At 39.1% G+C, this 22,017-nt stretch overlaps 1 protein-coding gene and 1 long non-coding RNA gene across 9 annotated transcripts in view; one reads left to right on the forward strand and one right to left on the reverse strand.

Annotated features, from left to right (window-relative positions):
• Nucleotides 1-1,575: 1,575 nt before the first annotated feature.
• Nucleotides 1,576-17,552, reverse strand: LOC137216931 (uncharacterized). Its single transcript, XR_010939894.1, has 5 exons — nt 17,235-17,552; nt 11,049-11,161; nt 4,328-4,436; nt 4,009-4,213; nt 1,576-2,830 (listed from the first exon to the last, which is right to left on the reverse strand). It is a non-coding gene; the product is annotated as an uncharacterized lncRNA (long non-coding RNA).
• Nucleotides 17,553-17,634: 82 nt separating this feature from the next.
• Nucleotides 17,635-22,017, forward strand: part of PHKA1 (phosphorylase kinase regulatory subunit alpha 1) — a 131,184-nt gene continuing 126,801 nt past the window's right edge. For 4 of the 8 annotated variants that reach the window (XM_067723853.1, XM_067723854.1, XM_067723858.1 and 1 more), the window contains exons 1-2: nt 17,635-18,119; nt 18,856-19,014. In XM_067723853.1, the coding sequence (XP_067579954.1) occupies nt 18,042-18,119; nt 18,856-19,014 (237 nt within the window). In that variant the 5' untranslated portion in view covers nt 17,635-18,041. The remainder of the gene's footprint in view (nt 18,120-18,855; nt 19,015-22,017) is intronic. The other 4 variants (XM_067723852.1, XM_067723857.1, XM_067723855.1 and 1 more) reach the window with 1 other exon arrangement.

The raw sequence follows: 22,017 nt of genomic DNA on the forward strand, positions 1-22,017 counted from the left end.
TTTAATTTCTCTGTCAAATCTGAATGAGATCCTTGCTGGGTAGAGTAATCTTGGTTGTAGGTTTTTCCCTTTAATCACTTTAAATATGTCCTGCCACTCCCTTCTGGTTTGCAGAGTTTCTGCTGAAAGACCAGCTGTTAACCTTATGGGGATTCCCTTGTATGTTATTTGTTGTTTTTCCCTTGCTGCTTTTAATATTTTTCCTTTGAATTTAATTTTTGATAGTTTGATTAATATGTGTCTTGACATGTTTCTCCTTGGATTTATCCTGTATGGGACTCTCCACACTCCTGGACTCAATTAACTACTTCCGTTGCCATATTAGGGAAAATTTCCACTATAATCTCTTCAAATGTTTTCTCAGCCCCTTTCTTTTTCTCTTCTTCTGGGACCCCTATAATTCCAATATTGGTGCATTTAATGTCCCAGAGGTCTCTGAGACTGTCCTCAATACTTTTCATTCTTTTTTCTTTATTCTGCTGTGCAGTAGTTATTTTCACTATTTTATGTTCCAGGTCACTTATCTGTTCTTCAGCCTCAATTATTCTGCTATTGATTCCTTCTAGAGAGTTTTAACTTTCATTTTTTTATGTTGTTCATCATTGTTTGTTTGTTCTTTAGTTCTTTTAGATCCTTGTTAAACGTTTCTTGTATTTTCTCCATTCTATTTCCAAGATTTTGGATCATCTTTACTATTGTTACTCTGAATTATCTTTCAGGTAGACTGCCTATTTCCTCTTTATTTTTTTGGTCTGGTGCGTTTTTACCTTGCTCCTTTATCTGCTGTGTGTTTCTCTGTCTTCTCATTTTGCTTAACTTTCTGTGTTTGGGGTCTCCTTTTTGAAGGCTGCAGGTTCGTAGTTCCCGTTGTTTTTGGTGTCTGCCCCCAGTGGCTAAGGTTGGTTCAGTGGGTTGTGTAGGCCTGGTGGAGGGTACTAGTGCCTGTGTTCTGGTGGATGAGGCTCTATCTTGTCTTTCTGGTTGGCAGGACCGTGTCCCATTGTGTGTTTTGGGGTATCCGTGACATTATTATGATTTTAGGCAGCCTCTCTGCTGATGGGTGGGGTTGTGTTCCTGTCTTGCTAACTGTTTGACATAGGGTGTCCAGCATTGTAGCTTGCTGGTTGTTGAGTGGAGCTGGGTCTTAGCGTTGAGATGGAGATCTCTGGGAGAGCTTTTGCCATTTGATATTACGTGGAGCTGGGAGGTCTCTAGTGGACCAATGTCCTGAACTCAGCTCTCTCACCTCAGAGGCACAGGCCTGACCCCCTGTTAGAGCACCAAGACCCTGTCAGCCAAACAGCTCAGAAAAAAAGTGAAAAAAATGAAAGAAAAAAATAAAATAAAGTTATTAAAATAAAAAATAATTAATAAAATTTTTTAAATTAAAAAGTAATTTAAAAAAAAGAAAGAAGAGAGCAACCAAACCAAAAAACAAATCCACCAATGATAACAAACGCTAAAAACTATACTAAAAGAAAAAAAAATGGACGGACAGAACCCTAGGACAAATGGTGAAAGCGAAGCTATTCAGACAAAATCACACAAAGAAGCATACACATCCATACTCAGAAAAAGAGAAAAGGGAAAAAAATTTATATATCATTGCTCCCAAAGTTCACCACCTCAATTTTGGGATGATTCACTGTCTATTCAGGTATTCCAGAGATGCAGGGTAGATGAAGTTGATTGTGGACATTTAATCCGCTGCTCCTGAGGCTGCTGTGAGAGATTTCCCTTTCTTTTCTTTGTTCGCACAGTTCCTGGGGTTCAGCTTTGGATTTGGCCCCACCTCTGCATATAGGTCTCCTGAGGGAGTCTGTTCTTCGCTCAGACAGGACGGGGTTAAGGAAGCAGCTGATTAGGGGGCTCTGGCTCACTCAGGCTGGGGGGGAGGGAGGGTTACGGAATGCAGGATGAGCCTGCAGCTGCAGAGGCCCGTGTGACATTACAAGAGCCTGAGGTGCTCCGTGTGTCCTCCCAGGGATGTTGCCCCCGGATCACAGGACCCTGGCAGCGGTGGGCTGCACAGGCTCCTGGGAGGGGAGGTGTGAAAAGTGAACTGTGCTTGCACACAGGATTCTTGGTGGCTGCAGCAACAGCCTTAGCATTTCATGCCCGTCTCTCGTGTCCGCGCTGATAGCCGCGGCTCACGCCCATCTCTGGAGCTCATTTAGGTGGTGCTCTGAATCCCCTATCCTCGCGCACCCTGAAACAATGGTCTCTTGCCTCTTAGGCAGGTCCATACTTTTCCCCAGACTCCCTCCCAGCTAGCTGTGGTGCACTAGCCCCCTTCAGGCTGTGTTCACGCAGCCAACTGCAGTCCTCTCCCTGGGATCTCAACTCCAAAGAAGCCAGAGCCTCAGGTCCCAGCCCCCAACCATGCCGGCAGGTGAGCAGACAAGCCTCTCAGGCTGGTGGGTGCTGGTTGGCACCAATCCTCTGTGCAGGAACCTCTCTGCTTTGCTCTCTGCACCCCTGTTGCTGCACTCTCCTCCATGGCTCCAAAGCTTCCCCCCCACCCCCATCTCTGCCAGTGAAGGGGCTCCCTAATGTGTGGAAGCTTTTCCTCCTTCACAGCTCCCTCCCAGAGGTGCAGGTCCCATCCCTATTCTTTTGTCTCTGTTTTTTCTTTTTTCTTTTGCCCTACCCACGTATGTGGGGAGTTTCTTGCCTTTTGGGAAGTCTGAGGTCTTCTGCCAGTGTTCAGTAGGTGTTCTGTAGGAGTTGTTCCACATGTAGATGTATTTCTGATGTATTTGTGGGGAGGAAGGTGATCTCCACTTCTTACTCCTCTGCCATCTTGAAGGTCTCCCCCTGTATGTGGAATCTTAAGAAATGATACAAATGAACTTATTTACAAAAAAGAAAGAGACTTACAGAGTTAGAGAATGAATTTATGGTTACCAGGGGGAAGGGTGTGGGGGGGGAGATAGTTAGGGAGTTTGGGATTGACATGTACACACTGCTATATTTAAAATGGATAACCAACAAGGACCTACTGTATAGCACATGGAACTCTGCTCAGTATTATGCAACAACCTAAATGGGAAAAGAATTTGTAAAAGAATAGACTCATGTATATGTATGACTGAATCAGTTTGCTCTACACCTGAAACTAACACAACGTTGTTAATCAACTGTAGTCCAATATAAAATGTTTAAAAAATTACAATAAATTCTAATATACTTCTAAAAAATAAACAAATAAAAGTTGGGTGAAGAAAATAAATCAAGGAGGGAGTGATCAAGTGCATCACATGCTACCGATAGGTCAAGTAAGATGAGGACTGAGAAATGACCACATGATTTAGCACATTTTTTAAATGGATGAAAGGAAGTCTTCAGACAGAGGGAATAGTGCAACTGTGTGAGAATGCACAGTGATTTCAGGCAACTGCAAATAATTCAAGATAACTAAAGTTTAGGGATATAGCAGAAACGAGAGAGCAGCACTGCTGGGTGGATACACACAGGCTAGATCACAATGTCATGCTAAAAATTTTGGATTTATGCTAAAGGCTATGAGAATCCACAGGAAAACTTTAAGTTGGGGAGTAACAGAGCCAAGTATTTAAAAAATCAATCTGAGACCAGTATGAAAAATGGAGAACAAATCTGAAGGCAAGGAAACCGGTTAACAGGCTGTTACTATAGTCCAGGGAGAAACTAAAGGCAGTGACAGCGGGGATCAAAATGAGAGGATGGGTCAGACAGTTAGGAAGTTGTAGGACTTTGTGACAATTTTGAAATGCAGGAAGGAGATATTAGAGGGAGGAAGGAGTCAAGGATGACTTGGGTTCTGGTTTGGACAAGTGGGTAGGGGTAACCATTCACAGAGGGAACACTGGAGAAAGAGTAAGTTTGGCAGTAAAAAAAATCACGCACAAAGGAATGCAGAAGACCACGTGGTATCTTGGAATTATACAGTATGTCACATATACTTTCTCATTCAATCCTGTTAGTTAGGGAGATGAGAAACAGGCTTGTAGAGATTAAATAATTTACCCAAGTTTACACAGCCAGGATGTGAGAGTGTAGACTAGAACTCAAGCTCACTGTTCTTCCACTTCTTCAAAGCTACTGTGCCAAAGATTTTGAGGCAAGGAGGAAGAGCACTTAAAAAAATGAGTGAAGATGAGCAAGCGGAGAAAGAAGGGGACTCTCAGCATTTGAGGGCAGTTTTCCCAAATATCTTTTTCTTTAAGTCTGCCTGGATGGAAGATAGAGACAATAAAAATGTTGATCAGCAACATATTTGGCTTATTAAATTGAATGGTATGTTATATAAAGTAGGGGAGATAACAACTTGGTAGTTTTTCCACACCTCTCAGTGTCTTCTTGGCTTATCTTAATCATCCTAAGTTTGTCCCCAATAACTATCGATGAACACAGGAATAGTGCTGAATGGTCCAGGCTCTAGTACTTCTCACAGTCTAGTGAGGGAGATAGACACATAATTATAATAGAGGGTAACCATAAAATCTAGGAAGAGAATTTAAAAATAAACTATTTTGGAATAATTTCAGATTCACAGAAGAGTTGTTGCAAAGGTAACAGAGAACTATTGGATAACAGTAACCCAGTTTCAGTTTCTCCTAATGTTATCATTTTACACTACATTTATCAAAACTAAGAAACCAACATTTGTACATTACTATTAAATAAACCCTAGACTTTGGATTTCACCAGTTTTTCATTTATGTCATTTTTCTGTTCTAGGATCCAATCTGGTGTCCCCCATTGCATTTTCACTTGTCATGATTCCTTAGCTTCCTCTGATCTATGGTAGTTTCTCAGTCTTTCCTAGTTTTTCTGGAAACATAGATATTTTAAAACATTACATATAATATACAGCATATTACATATACATATATTTTACAGATTGAACCCTCTTGATTACCTTTGCTGGGACATGCTAAAGGCACAAGCTTATTCAGTGAAAATCAGAGATGTAAAACATCTGAGGCAATGCATCAGATACCTTGTGCAAAGATTGCTACATATGCGCTGTATTAATGCACTGTGTTCATGACAATTTTGCACAGTGCATTGAACTATGCATTGCCAATGGGGAATAAACATTGAACATATCATGCATTGTAATGTAATTATTATATGTATTTACCCATGTCTCTGAATTTTATTGCAACCCTATACAAAGTAGTAATTTGTAAATTTAACATCATCCAAATAAAAATATCAACAGAGTTAATTTTTTAATTGGGCAAGCTAATTATAAGTTCATATAGAAAAATAAATAAGCAAAAATAACCAGGAAATCCTGGAAAAGAAGAATAGTGACAGGTAGCCCTACCAGATATTAAAATATTTTAAAGTTTCAATAATTATAAACAAAGGGTATGGCCACATAAATAGACATACAGACCAATTTAAAAAAAAACGAAAGTTCATAAGTAGAAACAAATAAATATTGAAATTTAGGATCTGATATAGACGACATTTTAAATTAATGGAGAAAAGATAGACTATTTGGTAAATAGTTGGGACAACCGGTAGCCATCTGAAATAATAAAATAGTTCCATACTTAAGGCTGTACACCAGGATAAACTACAAATGAAAAAATGATTTGAATGTACAAAGGAAAATAATAAAAGAGCACTAGAAGAAAAGTTGGGAGAATTACTCTATAACATTGGAGTTTTGGGGAAAGCCTTTCTAACTATGATTCAAGATCCAAATGCCATAGAAGATGCCATCACATTCCATAAAAGACCAACACCCCAACAGAATATGGGCAAAACTCATGAAAAAATAACAGAAAAGAAAATATAAATAGCCCTCAAAGATTCTTGTCCTCTAGATGACATGATACTATACATAGAGAATCCTAAAGATGCTATCACAAAACTACTAGAGCTAATCAATGAATTTGGTAAAGTAGCAGGATACAAAATTAATGCACAGAAATCTCTGGCATTCCTATACACTAATGATGAAAAATCTGAAAGAGAAATTAAGGAAACACTCCCATTTATCACTGCAACAAAAAGAATAAACTATCTAGGAATAAACCTACCTAAGGAGACAAAAGACCTGTATGCAGAAAACTATAAGAGACTGATGAAAGAAATTAAAGATGATACAAATAGATGGAGAGATATACCATGTTCTTGGATTGGAAGAATCAACATTGTGAAAATGACTCTACTACCCAAAGCAATCTATAGATTCAATGCAATCCCTATCAAACTACCACTGGCATTTTTCACAGAACTAGAACAAAAAATTTCACAATTTGTATGGAAACACAAAAGACCCTGAATAGTCAAAGCAATCTTGAGAAAGAAAAACGGAGCTGGAGGAATCAGGCTCCCTGACTTCAGACAATACTACAAAGCTACAGTAATCAAGACAGTATGGTACTGGCACAGAAACAGAAATATAGATAAATGGAACAGGATAGAAAACCCAGAGATATACCCACGTACATATGGTCACCTTATTTTTGATAAAGGAGGCCAGAATATACAATGGAGAAAAGACAGCCTCTTCAATAAGTGGTGTTTGGAAAACTGGACAGCTACATGTAAAAGAATGAAATTAGAACACTACCTAACACCATACACAAAAATAAACTCAAAATGGATTAAAGACCTAAATATAAGGCCAGACACTATAAAACTCTTAGAGGAAAACCTAGGCAGAACACTCTATGACGTAAGTCACAGCAAGATCCTTTTTGACCCAGCTCCTAGAGAAATGGAAATAAAAACAAAAATAAACAAATGGGACCTAATGAAACTTCAAAGCTTTTGCACAGCGAAGGAAACCATAAACAAGACTAAAAGACAACCCTCAGAATGGGAGAAAATATTTTCAAATGAAGCAACTGACAAAGGATTAATCTCCAAAATTTACAAGTAGCTCATGCAGCTCAATATCAAAAACACAAACAACCCAATCCAAAAATGGGCAGAAGGCCTAAATAGACATTTCTCCAGAGAAGATATACAGATTGCCAACAAACACATGAAAGGATGCTCAACATCACTAATCATTAGAAAAATGGAAATCAAAAGTACAATGAGGGCTTCCCTGGTGGCGCAGGGGTTGAGAGTCCGCCTGCCGATGCAGGGGACACAGGTTCGTGCCCCGGTCCGGGAAGATCCCACATGCCGCGGAGCGACTGGGCCCGTGAGCCATGGCCGCTGAGCCTGTGCGTCTGGAGCCTGTGCTCCGCAGTGGGAGAGGTCACAACAGTGAGAGGCCCATGAAACGCAAAAAAAAAAAAAAAAAAAAAAGTACAATGAGGTATCACCTCACACCAGTCAGAATGGCCAGCATCAAAATATCTACAAACAATAAATGCTGGAGAGGGTGTGGAGAAAAGGGAACCCTCTTGCACTGTTGGTGGGAATGTAAATTGATACAGTAACTATGGAGAACAGTGTGGAGGTTCCCTAAAAAACTAAAAATAGAACTACCATGCGACGCAGCAGTCCCACTACTGGGCGTATACCCTGAGAAAACCATAATTCAAAAAGAGTCATGTGTCACAATGTTCATTGCAGCTCTATTTACAATAGCCAGGACATGGAAGCAACCTAAGTGTCATCAACAGATGAATGGATAAAGAAGATGTGGCACATATATACAATGGAATATTACTCAGCCATAAAAAAACAGAATTGAGTTACTTGTAGTGAGGTGGATGGACCTAGAGACTGTCATACAGCATGAAGTAAGTCAGAAAGAGAAAAATAAATACCGTATGCCAACACATACATATGGAATCTAAAAAAAAAATGGTTCTGAAGAACTTAGGGGCAGGACAGTAATAAAGATGCAGACTTGAAGACACAGGAAGGGGGACGGGTAAGCTGGGACAAAGTGAGAGAGTGGCATGGATTTATATGTACTACCAAATGTAAAACAGATAGGTAGTGGGAAGCAGCTGCATAGCACAGGGAGATCAGCTCGGTGTTTTGTGACCATCTAGAGGGGTGGGATAGGAAGGTTGGGAAAGAGATGAAAGAGGGAGGAGATATGGGGATATATGTATATGTATAGCTGATTCACTTTGTTATAAAGCAGAAACTAACACACCATTGTAAAGCAATTATACTCCAATAAAGATGTTAAAGAAAAAAGAAGATTCTTGTTCTCTCTTACATAAGAAAAATGCCAAATATAACTACTAAGATTTGTAACCACCCCCAAAATTGATAACACACTTTTTTTTTTTTTTTTGCGGTATGCGGGCCTCTCACTGTTGTGGCCTCTCCCGTTGAGGAGCACAGGCTCCAGACACGCAGGCTCAGCGGCCATGGCTTATGGGCCCAGCCACTCTGTGGTATGTGGGATCTTCCCGGACCAGGGCATGAACCCGTGTCCCCTGCATCGGTATTCGGACTCTCAACCACTGCGCCACCAGGGAAGCCCGATAACACACTTTATTAGCAAGGCTGTGGGAAATTATACACTCTCATACATTCCTGGTGGGAATGCAAATTGATACTACCCTGATAAAGGGCTCTTTGGCTATATCTATTGAAACAAAAAATACATTTTTCATTGAATGAGCAATCCAACTTCCGGGTGCTTACCAATATACCTGAACATCTATAAAATAAAATATGTACAAGATTATTAATTTCAACTTTAGCATATAGCAAAAGATTGGAAACAATCCAAGTATCTATCAACAGGGTACTGATTAGATAAATTAAGGATCAATCACACAATAGGATATTATGACATATAAATGAATGAGGAAGATCTACTTGTATTGATGTGGAAAGATATCCAAGTGAAGAAAAATAAAGGTGCCAATCAGAATGTGTAGTATTCTATACTATGTAAGAAGGAGATAAAATAGAGTATATATTCATAGTTACATAAAGAAACTCTGGAAAGTATGTATTTATTGAGATTAACTGATTGGAGCAATAGGGTGAATGGGAAAGATGGGAGAGGAGTAGGAGCAAGACTTTTCACAATATACCCTTTATTGCTTCAGTTTTGAATCATATGAGTGTATTACCTATTCAAGAAAAGGTAAACTACAAATAAAGATAAATATAAAACTCCAGGTTAGAATAACAAGATGAGAAAAGGGTTGTTCAATGAGTCAGTAAAGCATGCTACAAACTTTGTTGTGTTTCAAAAAATAACAGAAATACTGAATCATTTTAGGTATGTTAAAACATTTTATAGTTAAGTGTACATATTAAAAATTAAGGGCAGCCACTAAAGGAATATAAATGCAAACTATAGTTTCTAAGCCATCACAGGAAACAAAAGGGGATATAGACAAATTTATCAATTCAAGAGAAGGAAAAAATGTCAGAAAGCGTGGTAAAAAGAAAGTACAAAACAAAATGGTGAAAACAACTCTCCAAATGTGGCAATCATAATACACTTAAACAGGTGGAATTAATCAATTAAAAGGAAGATTTTCAGAATGAATAAGAGACATGCACAAGGTTATTTCTTGCAGCGTTATTTATAATAGGAAAAGGCTAGAAACAATCCAAATGTTCCATCAATAAAGGTCTGGTACATCCACAATATGAAGTACTCTATTGCTTTGAAAAGGAATTAAGAATATATATACTCTGATGGAGTGATCTACAGGACTTAATATTCATTAAAAAAAAAAGCAAGGTGGAGGGGCTTCCCTGGTGGCAGTGGTTGAGAATCTGCCTGCTAATGCAGGGGATAAGCCCTGGTCTGGGAGGATCCCACATGCCACGGAGCAACTAGGCCCGTGAGCCACAACTACTGAGCCTGCGCGTCTGGAGCCTGTGCTCCGCAACAAGAGAGGCCGCGATAGTGAGAGGCCCGCGCACCATGATGAAGAGTGGCCCCTGCTTGCCACAACTACAGAAAGCCCTCGCACAGAAACGAAGACCCAACACAGCAAAAATTAATTAATTAATTAATTCCTACCCCCAACATCTTTAAAAAAAAAAAAAAGCAAGGTGGAAAAAAGTGTGAATATGACACCACCCACATAAGAAGGGAAGAGATAGAAATACCTATATACATATTTGTTTCTATAGGGAGTATGAAGGAATAGCATAAAGAGACAGGGATTAAAAACTAGACTTCTTTGAGTATACTTTGTTCCATAGATTTGACTTTGAAACCATGTGAGTATATTACAAAATTGTGAAACTATTTTTTTAAAAAGCAATCCCTAAAAATCAAAAGCAAAATGAAACAAATGAATCTGTGTATCCAGATGGTGACATAATAACACAGAAAGTGACTTTAAAACACAGCAACATTAATGTATATCCCTAACAGGATACATCTTAAGGTAAGGACAAAAAATCTATAAAAGAATCTTAAACTCTTTGTAAGTAACCATATTTTTGGTGGTATGGTGTTGGTATTGTTATTCTGAAACTGTTGTCTCTATATTATGGAATAAAGCAAATTAGTGATTATGTTGTTATTTTGAGAATCAGGATATTTGTTGTGGGAGAAAGGAGATATAGATTGTTGAGGTGAAGTAAAAATCCTATACTGTAGCCCTGAATTTAAATTGGAAGGATCACGATGCCCAGGGCCCAGATTTTTATTTCAAAATACCATTTCACACTAAAAAGAACCAGGACTCCTGAGAGAAATGGCTGATTTCTAGTCTGAGGTAGGAAACATACAAGTAGAACCTTCAATATCTTGCTTTCTCAGAAAACAAGGAGGTTATCACAGACCACTAGGGTTGTGTCAAAAGGACACAGGGGCCAGAGTGTAGGGACCAAAGATGGGACAATCTGAGCTCAGTAAGGAGAATAACTGTAATGGACTGAAATATATCAAATGTTTAAATCCATATGTTTATGATAATACTAAAAAAAGGTCACATTTGAAAAATGATAGATAATTAACTCATTATTTTGCAAGTCAATAAATAAAGGCATTTAACCTGCCTTTCCTATGTGAACTGTACCACTAGGTACAAAATAGTAGAGGAGGGGAAGTTTCTTTTTATAAAAGAATTTCAGCTAATAAATGAATATGGAATGATAGAATATCACTATTTTGCAACTCTTAATGAATAAGTGGATCTTACCATTGAGAGACAACCAGACATTATGTGCCTCCTGATGGGAGAACTCCATATGAGCAGTCTAGCCAAGAAAACTGAACCTGAATCTGATTAAGCCTTTAAAGTGAAACACCAATCTGTAGGAAATACAGAAGACAGAGAATATGTTAATACCATGGGAATGGAATCAGGAAAGTCCAGCTGGGGAAACCCTACAAGACAAACAATCAGATTTCTTCAACAAATTGCAAGGAAAAAAGGAGAGATAAGAGGGAAAACCTATGGCTTAAAAGAGACTTAAAAACCTTATGAGACATATAAACCAAACGCAATGCATTGACCTTGTTTGTAGCTTGATTCTCTCTCTCTCTCCTTCACGCGCACACACACACACACACACACACACACACACACACACAAAACACACACTCATTTCTGAAACAGTTGAGCAATTTGAACAAAGAAAGCATATTTGATGATATTAAGGAGTTGTACTTTTAGGAATAATAATGGTAGTGTGGTTGTATTTAATAAGGCCTTCTTATCTTTTATAAGTATTAATATATAATATTTATGGATGAAAGGATATGAAGTCTGAGATTTACTTCAGAATAATATGGGAGGAAGAGAAGATGGGAGTATAAATGACAGAAACGAGATTAGCTATTAGCTGATAATTGTTGAAAATAGGTGGTGGGGCTTATTGTATTATACATTTTCTTTTTTTATAATAAAATATTTTAAAAATTTGTCCATTTATTGGGTCACAGAGGTATACAAAAATAAAGATATAATCAATCAATAAAGCTAAGAACAGGCTCTGGGAAAAGAGTAATAAAGGAGACAAACTTCTGGGCAGATTCATCAAATAAAAGAGAGAAGACACAAATAAAGTATGTCAGGAGTACAAAGGTGGCCATGATTCAGATTCAGAAAAGTCAAAAGCAAAGTTTTGCACAACTTTCTACTAATAAAGTTTGACCCCCAAAAGATATTTGGCAGGATCTGGGGAGTGGTTGTCACAACCTAGGTGATGGTATGGGGCAGGGGACGTGGGGGGGAGTGCTACTGACATCTAAAATGCACAAGACAGCCCCCACAACCAAGAATCATCCAGCCCCAAATGTCAGTAGTGCCAAGATTAAGAAACTCTGACTTGGATTAAATTGGCAAGCTTCTAGGAAAGTATTATTATCAACAATGACCCAAAAAGAAATTGAAATCATTTTCATAAAGCCACCTGTTTCCAAAATCCACCAGGTCAGCAAGTTCTGCCCGATGAGTTCTACCAAGACTTCAAGGAACACATGCTTTTCTTTTCACATAGACAGTTTTAGGAAATAGAAAAAGATGGGAAACTACCAAACTCATTTCACAAGCAAGCATAACCTTGTTACTGAAACCAAACAAGGACAGCATAAAAATAAAAGATTATAGGCCAATATAATTTAAAAACAATGATGCAAAAATTCTAAAAATATATTAGTAAATTGAATCTAGTGCATATTAAAAGAATAGTTTATCATGACCAAGTGATATGAATGAAAATATGGATAAAAATATGGATCATCAAAAGGAAACCTATTGATGTAATTCACACATTAACCAAGTAGAGGAATAAACTATATGACTTTTTCAATACATGCAAGAAAAGCATCCAATAAAATTCAACATTTATTCATAATAATATTAATGATAAAGTTCTAGGAAACCAAGGAGAGAAAGAAATTATTTTAAAGTGATAAATGGTAACTTCCAGAAACCTACTGCAGACATATTTAATAGTGAAACATTAGAATCAGTCTGTTAAAGTCTGGAACAAGAAATGATAACCACTATACCCACTACAAGAGTTATAAAGATTTGAAAGGTAAAGACACAACTGTTACTATTTGCAAATGACATGACTGTCTATTTAGAAAATCCAAAACCATCACCTTTAGGCCAGTACATCTAGTGAGCTAACATAGAGACTGGATATAAGATAAACATACAAAATCATTTTCCTATACATGATAATAACCAATTAACGTATAACAGGGGAAAATGTTAATAGCAACAAAAACTAAAAAGTACCAAAAAATAAGCTTAACAAAAAGTACAACTCTTTCATGGAAAAAACTATAAAGTTTACTGAAAGAAATAAGAGAAGGTCTGAATAAATAAATAGACATTGTAGATAGGAAAGCTAAATATTCTCAATATATCTATTCTCCTCAAATGAATCCATAAATTCAGTGCAATCACAATAAAAATTGGGATTTTCCTTAGAACCTGACCAGATAATTCTAAAGTTCTTATGGAAGATTAAAGCTCAAGAACAGCCAAGGCAGTTCAACAATGGTGAAGGAATAGAAAAATAGATTAATGGAACAGACTAGTGATCCAGAAACAGACCCATGGGTACTTGACGTAGCATTTCAAATCAATGGGAAAAGAATATTCATGAAGTGGTGTTAATGCAATTAGCACTAACATTTAGGAAAACATTGTTAAATTTCTATCTAAACCCATTAATAAAAATAAATTATAGAGGAATTAAGAGCATTATGGATAAAAAGCAAAACAATAAAATTAATACAAAAAATAATGTGTTGATGATCTTGAGGGCAGGAAGGCTTTATCAATTTCTTAGGGCTGCCATAACAAATTACCACAAACTGGGTGGTTTAAAACAACAGAAATTTATTCTCTCACAATCTGGAAGCCAGAAGTCCAATATCAAGGTGTCAGCAAGGTTAGTTCCTTCTGGAGGCTCTGAGGGAGAAGCTAGTCCATGCTTTTCTCCTGGCTTCTTGTGGCTGTGGGCAATCCTTGGCGTTCCTTGGTTTGTAAATGCATCACTTCCATCTCTGCCTCTGTCTTCACATGGCCTTCTCCTCCCTATGTGTCTCCTTTTCTTAGAAGGACACGTATCACTGGATTTAGGGCTCAGTAGGAAAATCCAGCATGATCTCATCTCCAGATCCTTAATTACATCTGCACAGGCCCTGTTCCCAAATAAGGTCTCATTCACAAGTTCTGGGTAAACATATCTTTTGTTGGGCCAACATGCAACCTACTACATAGGCCTTCTAAAATAAGACAAAAAGGAAGACTCATAAATTTGACTTCATTAAAAACTATATGAATGAAAAGACACCATAAATAATGTTAATAGAAAACCACTTATGGGAAAACGTTCATTATCTCTTTTGGATTTCTTTTTTTTTTTAAGTTAAATTACAGATTATGTAGTTTTTTAAAAAATCCTATAAATCAATAAGGAAAACAGTCCAATAGAGAAATGACTAAGTATATAAAGTTGTTACCCAGAAGAAATAAAATAAAATAAACAAATATTACATAAATTAAATAAGATAAACATAAAAAGATGCTCAATGACATTAGTATTCAGATAAATTAGGCTTAAGGTAAGATACCATTTTTGTACCCATCGGATTGCTCAAAATTAAGGTTTAATAATATCATGTATTGGTAAGGATGGGGAAAATGGAGACTTTCATATACTACTGGTTGGTGCAGATAATTTAAATGTGTTTTTGGATATATCAAAAATTTAAATGCGTATTTCCAAAACACCTGTTTGCATTCACAAGCAGACATACATGTATGTTCACTGAAGTATTTTCAAGAGTTCTAACCTGGAAACAAAGTGAATGTTCATCAACAGAGGAATGCCTACATAAACCACAGTATATGAAGTAGATCTCTATGTAATAACATGACTAGATCTTCATGACATAATTTTGGATGAATAAGGCACTCTGCACAACAGTAGGTACAGCATAATATTGTTTGCATTAAAAGAATATGCAGAAAACAACAATATTTTATATGTATTGCTGTGTGTGTGTGTGTGTGTGTGTGTGTGTGTGTGTGTAAATTCATAGGGAAAAATCTGGAAGGATACAAACCAATCCTGTAACAGTGGTTACCTTTGGGGAGGGAGATAAAGGAGACTGTGATTATGGGTGACAGACATGGGGAACTTTAACCTTATCTATAATATTTAAATTATTTTCATAAAGAATGTGTTTATATATTACTTATACAATTTTTAAAAAATTTAAAGAGAGTGAATGGGAAACAACAGAAAGGAGACAGTGTGTGAACTCTTTTTTCAAGAAATGTAATAATAAAAGATTTATTATTAATAGTGAGAGAATAGCTAAGCAAACTGGAACATCTCCTAGAAGGAAGATTAATGTAGACATTAACATAAAATGCAAAACCATGGAAAACATTTATAAAATGTGAAGTTTAAAAAATTTTGGATTTTTGAAAATTAGTATGATTAAAACTTCCAGGTAATATAAGGGAGCAACAATAAAATATTCCCAGGAACTTGGAAATAAAATGTTATTCAAGAGTTAAACTATAAAATTAATGTATGGTGAATCAAATGGAAAAATCACCTTCAAGAAATATAATGGCTTCCAGACAAGCAAGATTTGACTATAATTTGGGTGGATAGTTTTGACATATCTAAAGCAAGAATGTGTCAGTGAACCATGGAAGCGTAGAAAAAGGAGACAGTGAAGTCCACATAGAGCAGACTTGTTAGTTACTTAATCTTAGGGCGCCTTAGCTTCTCCATCTCTAAAGCGTGGTTAATCATAGTATTTACTTCATAGGGTTATCGTATAAAACAAAATAGCACTTGGTAAGGACGGAGGCTTACACATTATTAAAGGAAGGGAATGTGGTGGTCAGGCCACTATACTCCAATATAAAATAAACTGTTACTGTTCTATTTCTCATCAACAACCAGCATCCTGGTTTTCACACATCAGTCTCTCATGAGTTAATCAGTATGAGTCAGCCTCCTGAGACTGACCAGTTCAGGGACACTGAGGAGATCAAGTTTCTGAGATGGAAAGGTCCAGCCTGGACTGAGGTTGAAAGCACCAAGGTAATGCCATCCAACAAGGCATCTTGGTAGCCAGCCAGTTAACCTTCCTTGGTGACACACTACCTTTGGCTTTTCTAATCTATTCATACTTCTGAATAACTTGCCAGGGAAGGTGGTATATGCAGAAGGAATAAAAAGACTAGAAAAAATAAGCTAAAATATTAACTAGTGGTTGTTTGTGAGAAGGAATTATGGGTGATTTGCTCTACTTTTCTATACTTTCCAAGTTTTCTTTAGTGAGCATATATTACTTTAATATTTTAAAAACATCTTTAAAGGATGATGAGGTGAAGAAAAAGAGAAGGCAGTAGCTTCAAGGGGCCAAGGGTAGAGTTAGGATCAGAGTAGGAGCAGGCAAGCACTCTTTCTTCCAAAATGAAGTAGCTTTCCCTGGAAAGACTTTTTCTCCCCATGTGTACCTGGGCCTTTAAGTAGCTTGTTATTTGCCAGTCATGGCATTTGCATAACCAGTGAATGCGATGGAAACCATTTGCTTGAGAATTCTAAATGTATCTCTGTATCTAACTATATCGCTGGCTGGCCGTTGAACCCAAAAGTCCCAGATCTGAGTTCTTGAGCATTCCCTCCCTCTTTCTTCATCATCATTACCAAATATTTGCTAGTCACCTCCTAGGTGCCTGACTTTATGCTAATTTAGGCGGGGGTGAGTGTGGGTTGGAACGGAGGGAGCTTACGAGGAGAGACTATACTCCAATATAAAATAAAAATTAAATTGAAAAAAAGATAAACGAAAATGCAAAATCACTGTGGCCTAGGTGAGGTGGCTAGGGAAGGCTTAGAATCACAGATTTTCCGAGTTGGACCTGAAAGGTCAATCGGTCTAGTTCTCTTACCCCGCGATTCAGAGAGCAGGTGGTACTCAAACCTTGACTTGAAAGACGTGCAGGGTTTGGATCGACTGAGATCAAGATGTGGGGGTTGGGGCAGTAAACAAAGGGAGCAAAGGCCCTGGGGCCAGGACACCTAGCGGGGTGTGGTCCGATTACCCTGCGGCCAGTGATCAGCTTTACCTACAGGTTTCCTTTCTAGCTTCCCTTTCTGCCTTTATTTTCAGCTGAGTCTTTGTTGCCTCAGTCTTGTGACCTACGTACGCACGAGGGAGCCTTCCAAAGCCGTTATACAATCTCCTCCAGCTCCTCTCCGGCCAAGGCTGCCCTGAGCACCGCTCCCTCCCAGCCCAGTTCCCGCTTGGGGCACTCGCTTCCTCAAAGCACACCACTGCCCTCCTTCCCAAGCGCGCCGATTCGCCACTTTCTGAGGAATAAAGTATTTACCTTAGGGAGTTGTTTCTTGTTTGGTTTGGATCGGAGTAAGGAGTTGAATCTGAGCTTTGAGTCAAAAGGATAAAATACAATAAAGACCCGGAAATTCCAATTCTTTAGACCTTGAATGCAAACGATCGTTCTTTCCTTTTAGGTTTGAAGTTACCATAAGTTCCTAAAACTAGTCCGGCAGAAGAAACAGCCTCCCTAACATCCTGTGTCCACAGCAAGTGTGGACAACTGAAATAGTCATTTGAGGTGTTTCGAAAATAACCCCCTGATAGCACATTGCCTACGGTGACACATTCTCGTCCCCGGGGCGGGCTGGGTCGCCGGGGGCGGGGCGAGTCCCCAGGCGCCGAGCGCAGCTGCTGGGACACCGGGCGTCAGCCCCGCCTCCGGCTTGCGTCTCGTGGTAGGTGGAGGCGGCCCCGCGGCCTGTGACCTGCAGCTGCCGGCGGCCACGCTGGAGGCTGCGGGCCGCGGTTGTCTTCGGTCTCTGGGAGTGGAGCAGAGGATGCAGGAGGCACCCGCGGAGACCGGACGGGCTTAAGAGAGACGGCGAGCGGCGCCAGAGGCACTCCAGCTGGGCTCTAGAGCGCGGGAGGCTCGGGCGCGCGCGGGGCTGTGGTGGCCGCGGAGGCCGCCTTGGCCGGGACAGCCGGCCCCAGGCCCGAGCGGTGGTAGGACTGTGCCCGGGCCTGGTACTCGGGCTTCCCACAGCGAGGGTGGGGCTGCGTTGGAGCCTCCTTTCTTGGAAAATCGTGGGCCCCTGTGGTACTGCGGCCGTCTCTCTGAGGGGATTGGAAACGGAGCGCGATGAGGAGCCGGAGTAACTCGGGGGTCCGGCTTGACGGCTATGCTAGGCTGGTGCATCAGACCATACTGTGCCATCAGGTAAGTGATGGGGTGTCGCTTGTGATCACCGAGGATGCGCAGTGTGATAACCTGGACGGAGACCCTGGGTGAACCTGTGTGTGTGTGTGAGGGGGGTGTATTGCAGGTTCTCCCACCCCCTAGCTGGGGAGGCCGTAAAGGACCCTGAAGAAAGGTGTTGGGCCAGGAACAGAACCAGAGTCAGGCACCATTAGCCACGAGTCCTGAGTCAGAGCTTCTGAGTCCCCCCTCCCAACCCTCCGCGTCCCCCAAACCACTGCTGGGTTCCTGGGGCTGGAGTTGTAAGATGTGTCGAAGCTTGTTTATCGACACCGCCCCCGGCCCCCTCCGCAGGCTTGGGAGTCGTTTCCTTCCCCTCCTCTGAAGGAAAAAGAGGTAGAACTTTTAGCCATCTTAAGACTAGACTGTTGTGAAGAGCTGAAGTACCGTGTATATACTCTTCATTATAGTTTTTCTAATCTTTTAATGCTGATTTTTCGTTGGTAGTTCATTCTTTCTAAAACACCTCCTTTCTTTTAAGAATTCCCACATTTCAGACTTGTAAGGCTTCAGCCAGCTCTTTCCCTTTATTCAAGATAGCATTTGCTTGCACTTGGTCAGAAGAGGAGATTTTAAAACTCAGGAGTGGGGACATAGAAGAAAGACCAAAGTCCCTCAGTACCCATTTGATAGATTCTGTTTCCTCATATTAACACCCTATGGTTACCTGCCTGTCCCCTTTTTCTTGTCCTTACAGAATCCAGTGACTGGCTTGCTTCCAGCCAGCTATGATCAGAAAGATGCCTGGGTCCGGGATAATGTGTACAGCATCTTGGCTGTGTGGGGTTTGGGGCTGGCCTATCGGAAGAATGCAGACCGGGATGAGGATAAGGCAAAGGCCTATGAACTGGAGCAGGTACTCAATAAAAATACAAAGAGCTCTGGAACTGGGAGGAGGAGGAAGGAAATGTAGTCCACAGGAGCTAAGACAGATATGTTTTGCCTCTCACTCTTTCTTCACCTTGCTGAAATTGCATTCCATAAAGCTTTCCTGTATTGTACGGAGTTTTTTTTTTTTGCAGTGGAAACATGAAACTTGCTGATTCAGGGGGAGAGGACACAGTCTGTTCTGTTACAGTGGAAAATCCTATCCTCAGATCTTTGCTAAAATTTGTAATCCTTTTTCCAAGTAAATGTATTTTGTAGTCTCCAGCATATTTATTCTAATTGAGAAGAATTTTCGGCGGCAGGTATCTACTATTTTACTTCTTTTTTGAAAATGATAGATGGTATTTATATGAGGGTAACTGATATAAATTAGCAGACTTTCCCAACTAGACACAAGTAAAAGACATTATTTGTTGATTTTTATACCTAGGCCACTGTTTCAGAGTCTGTTGTGTGTCCTCCCCCTGCCCCATACCCACCCTCACCCCTTGGGGCAAAATAAGGTCAGAGTCAACAGATGCCTTTAAGCCAACTTTTAAGGCCCTCCCCTCAGTAAAGAAGTATCCTCTATAGAACTGTTTAGACACAGGATGTACGTCCTCTTGAATGACCAAGAAATTAATATTCTGGGCTACATGAGACTCTTAATGTTAAGGTACTCTGCCGTCAGTTGTAAGGTGTATGTGAATTCTTTTACATTAGTGGAAAAGATTCTCTCCACACCAGCCATTTTCTCAAGTGGTCTCCCTCAGCTTAGGCAATCTGAGCTCCAGTCTTCATCTATAAATCAGAATATTGAGATTTGGTTATTTTTAAGGGCACCAACATATTGTGGGGTTATAGTCCTTGGCAGCAGGAAAGTTTCACTGTGTTGTCCTCTGCAACAGCAGGTGTTTCTTATTCCCTCAAGCCATAATTAAGAGGTACTTAGGTCCACCAGAAAAAAATTGTTGGAGTGTTTGCTCTAGCCCAGGAAGTACAGATCATAACCATTGTGACATACATAACCATTGTGAGAATTTGGAAAATATAGAGGAGTGTTAAAAAAAATCATCTGTAATCTTACTCCCCTCCCTTATCCTATGTCCTACTCTAATGTTTTGCTATTTTGATCTCAGTATTTTGTTTGTCTTGTTTTGGTAGAAATTGATATTGGTGGAACAATACCCAAGATTTTATACCCAGTATGATTTGACAAATTTCTTTTTCAACACTGTTAGAAGAAATCTGTGTCTCCTTGTTGATCAGTCATTCTGCAGAGTTGACATTTTTCCTTATGTGGCCCAGGAAGAAAGAATGTAACAGAGGAAGAGGGGAAAAATGAACAGAAAATTGTTCATTCTAAAATTCTAATGTTTCATTAAATAATTTTTCACACAGCACAAAAATATTTTCCATACCACCTCAGTAATAACCTTGGGATGTCTCAAAAACATTATGGCAATAGGAAACATCTTCAAAAAAACACACATTTCTCTGGGAATTCTAAAATTTCTACCAACTTTCATTATAAATTAAAACAGATTGTATTATTAAGTCTCATTAATTTTCTTCTCAAATTTGACTTAGTTAATTCAGACTAGGGATCAGAGAACCACCTCTGTAAAGGCCAGATTGTAAATACTTTTGGCATTGTGGGTCATGTGTGATCTCTACGCAACTACTCAGGTCTTCTGCTACTATGTAAAAGCAGCCAGAGATGATACATAAATGAATGAGTGTGGTTATGTTCCAGTAAGTTCTTTTTTTTTTTTAATCAGTAAGTTCTATTTACAAAAACACACCGTGAGCTAGATTTGTCCCCACTCTACACGAATGATTCTAAACTCTGGCTGTGCGTTGGAATGATTTGAGAAGCTTTTAACAATTACCCTTACTGGACCTCACCCTAGAACGATTTAGATAAATCTCTGTAAGTGGAGCCCCAGGAGCATCAATATTAAAAAAAAAACTGCTCTAGTAATTCTAAAGTGCAGCCAGAGATAATCACTGATCTATGGCTAATAAGTGAGCATAGGTGAAATCAAATAGAATAAATTCATAGATTAAATTCCTACCTACTGTGAGCCTTCCATTACTGTGTAGATTTTCCCAAACCATTAACTGTTAATCATTTCTACCCTTCCTTCCAACTCTCAACTAGATTTCTCTCTGAGAAATAATGTCAGAGAACTAAAGAGAATTCTGGATGAAGAGGGGACAAGGGTTTAAGTGACTGTTCTATCCTAGGTTGAGAATAAAAGTATGCACGTACATGTTTTTACAAATGCCCTTTCTCTTAGTCACACAGATAAAAACTCACACCCATAAAAATAAATAGACACACAAATAGAGATAGCTCTTTGGCTGCCCCCAGTTCCACTTCTTCCTCAGTTTTGTTCTCCTTGTGTAGTCTCTCATTTTTTCTCGTGTCTTTAACTACTACCTTTATGAGAATGACTTCCAAAGCTTCATCTTTAACTCTGACCTCACTTCAGTTTCAAACCCAGATTTTTATTTGTCTTCTGATCAGTTGCACCTGAATATCTTGTGGCTCCTCAAAATCAGCAGGTCTGAAACCCCACCTTCCCTACTAAAAACAAACAAAATAGACTACTAAACAACAGCAACTCACCAAATGTCCCTTTTTTTCTTACTGGTGTCCTCATTCTACTAGTCACCTGGGCAACATTACTTAGAACATTTCCCATAGTGTGTTCCATGGAATACTAGATTAACTAAGTTTGGAGCTATGTTAAACAGCAGGTTTCTTACTCTGTAATTTCTCAGAGCTTTTGATGTACTGATGTGCATTTTGAATCTAAGATGGGGGTGGATTTTACAGCCTTCCCAGAATTTCCTGGACTAGTGTTTTATAAAACAGTGTTTGAAAAGTGCTGCCCTTTTGGTGATTTTTGACTTGTCCCTTTTGCCTTTTGATACATGCAGACCAAAGTCTGTTAGTTCTTATAATTTTTCTCGAATCCATCCC

This window comes from Pseudorca crassidens, chromosome X, assembly GCF_039906515.1.
Source record: "Pseudorca crassidens isolate mPseCra1 chromosome X, mPseCra1.hap1, whole genome shotgun sequence".
Lineage (NCBI taxonomy): Eukaryota > Metazoa > Chordata > Mammalia > Artiodactyla > Delphinidae > Pseudorca > Pseudorca crassidens.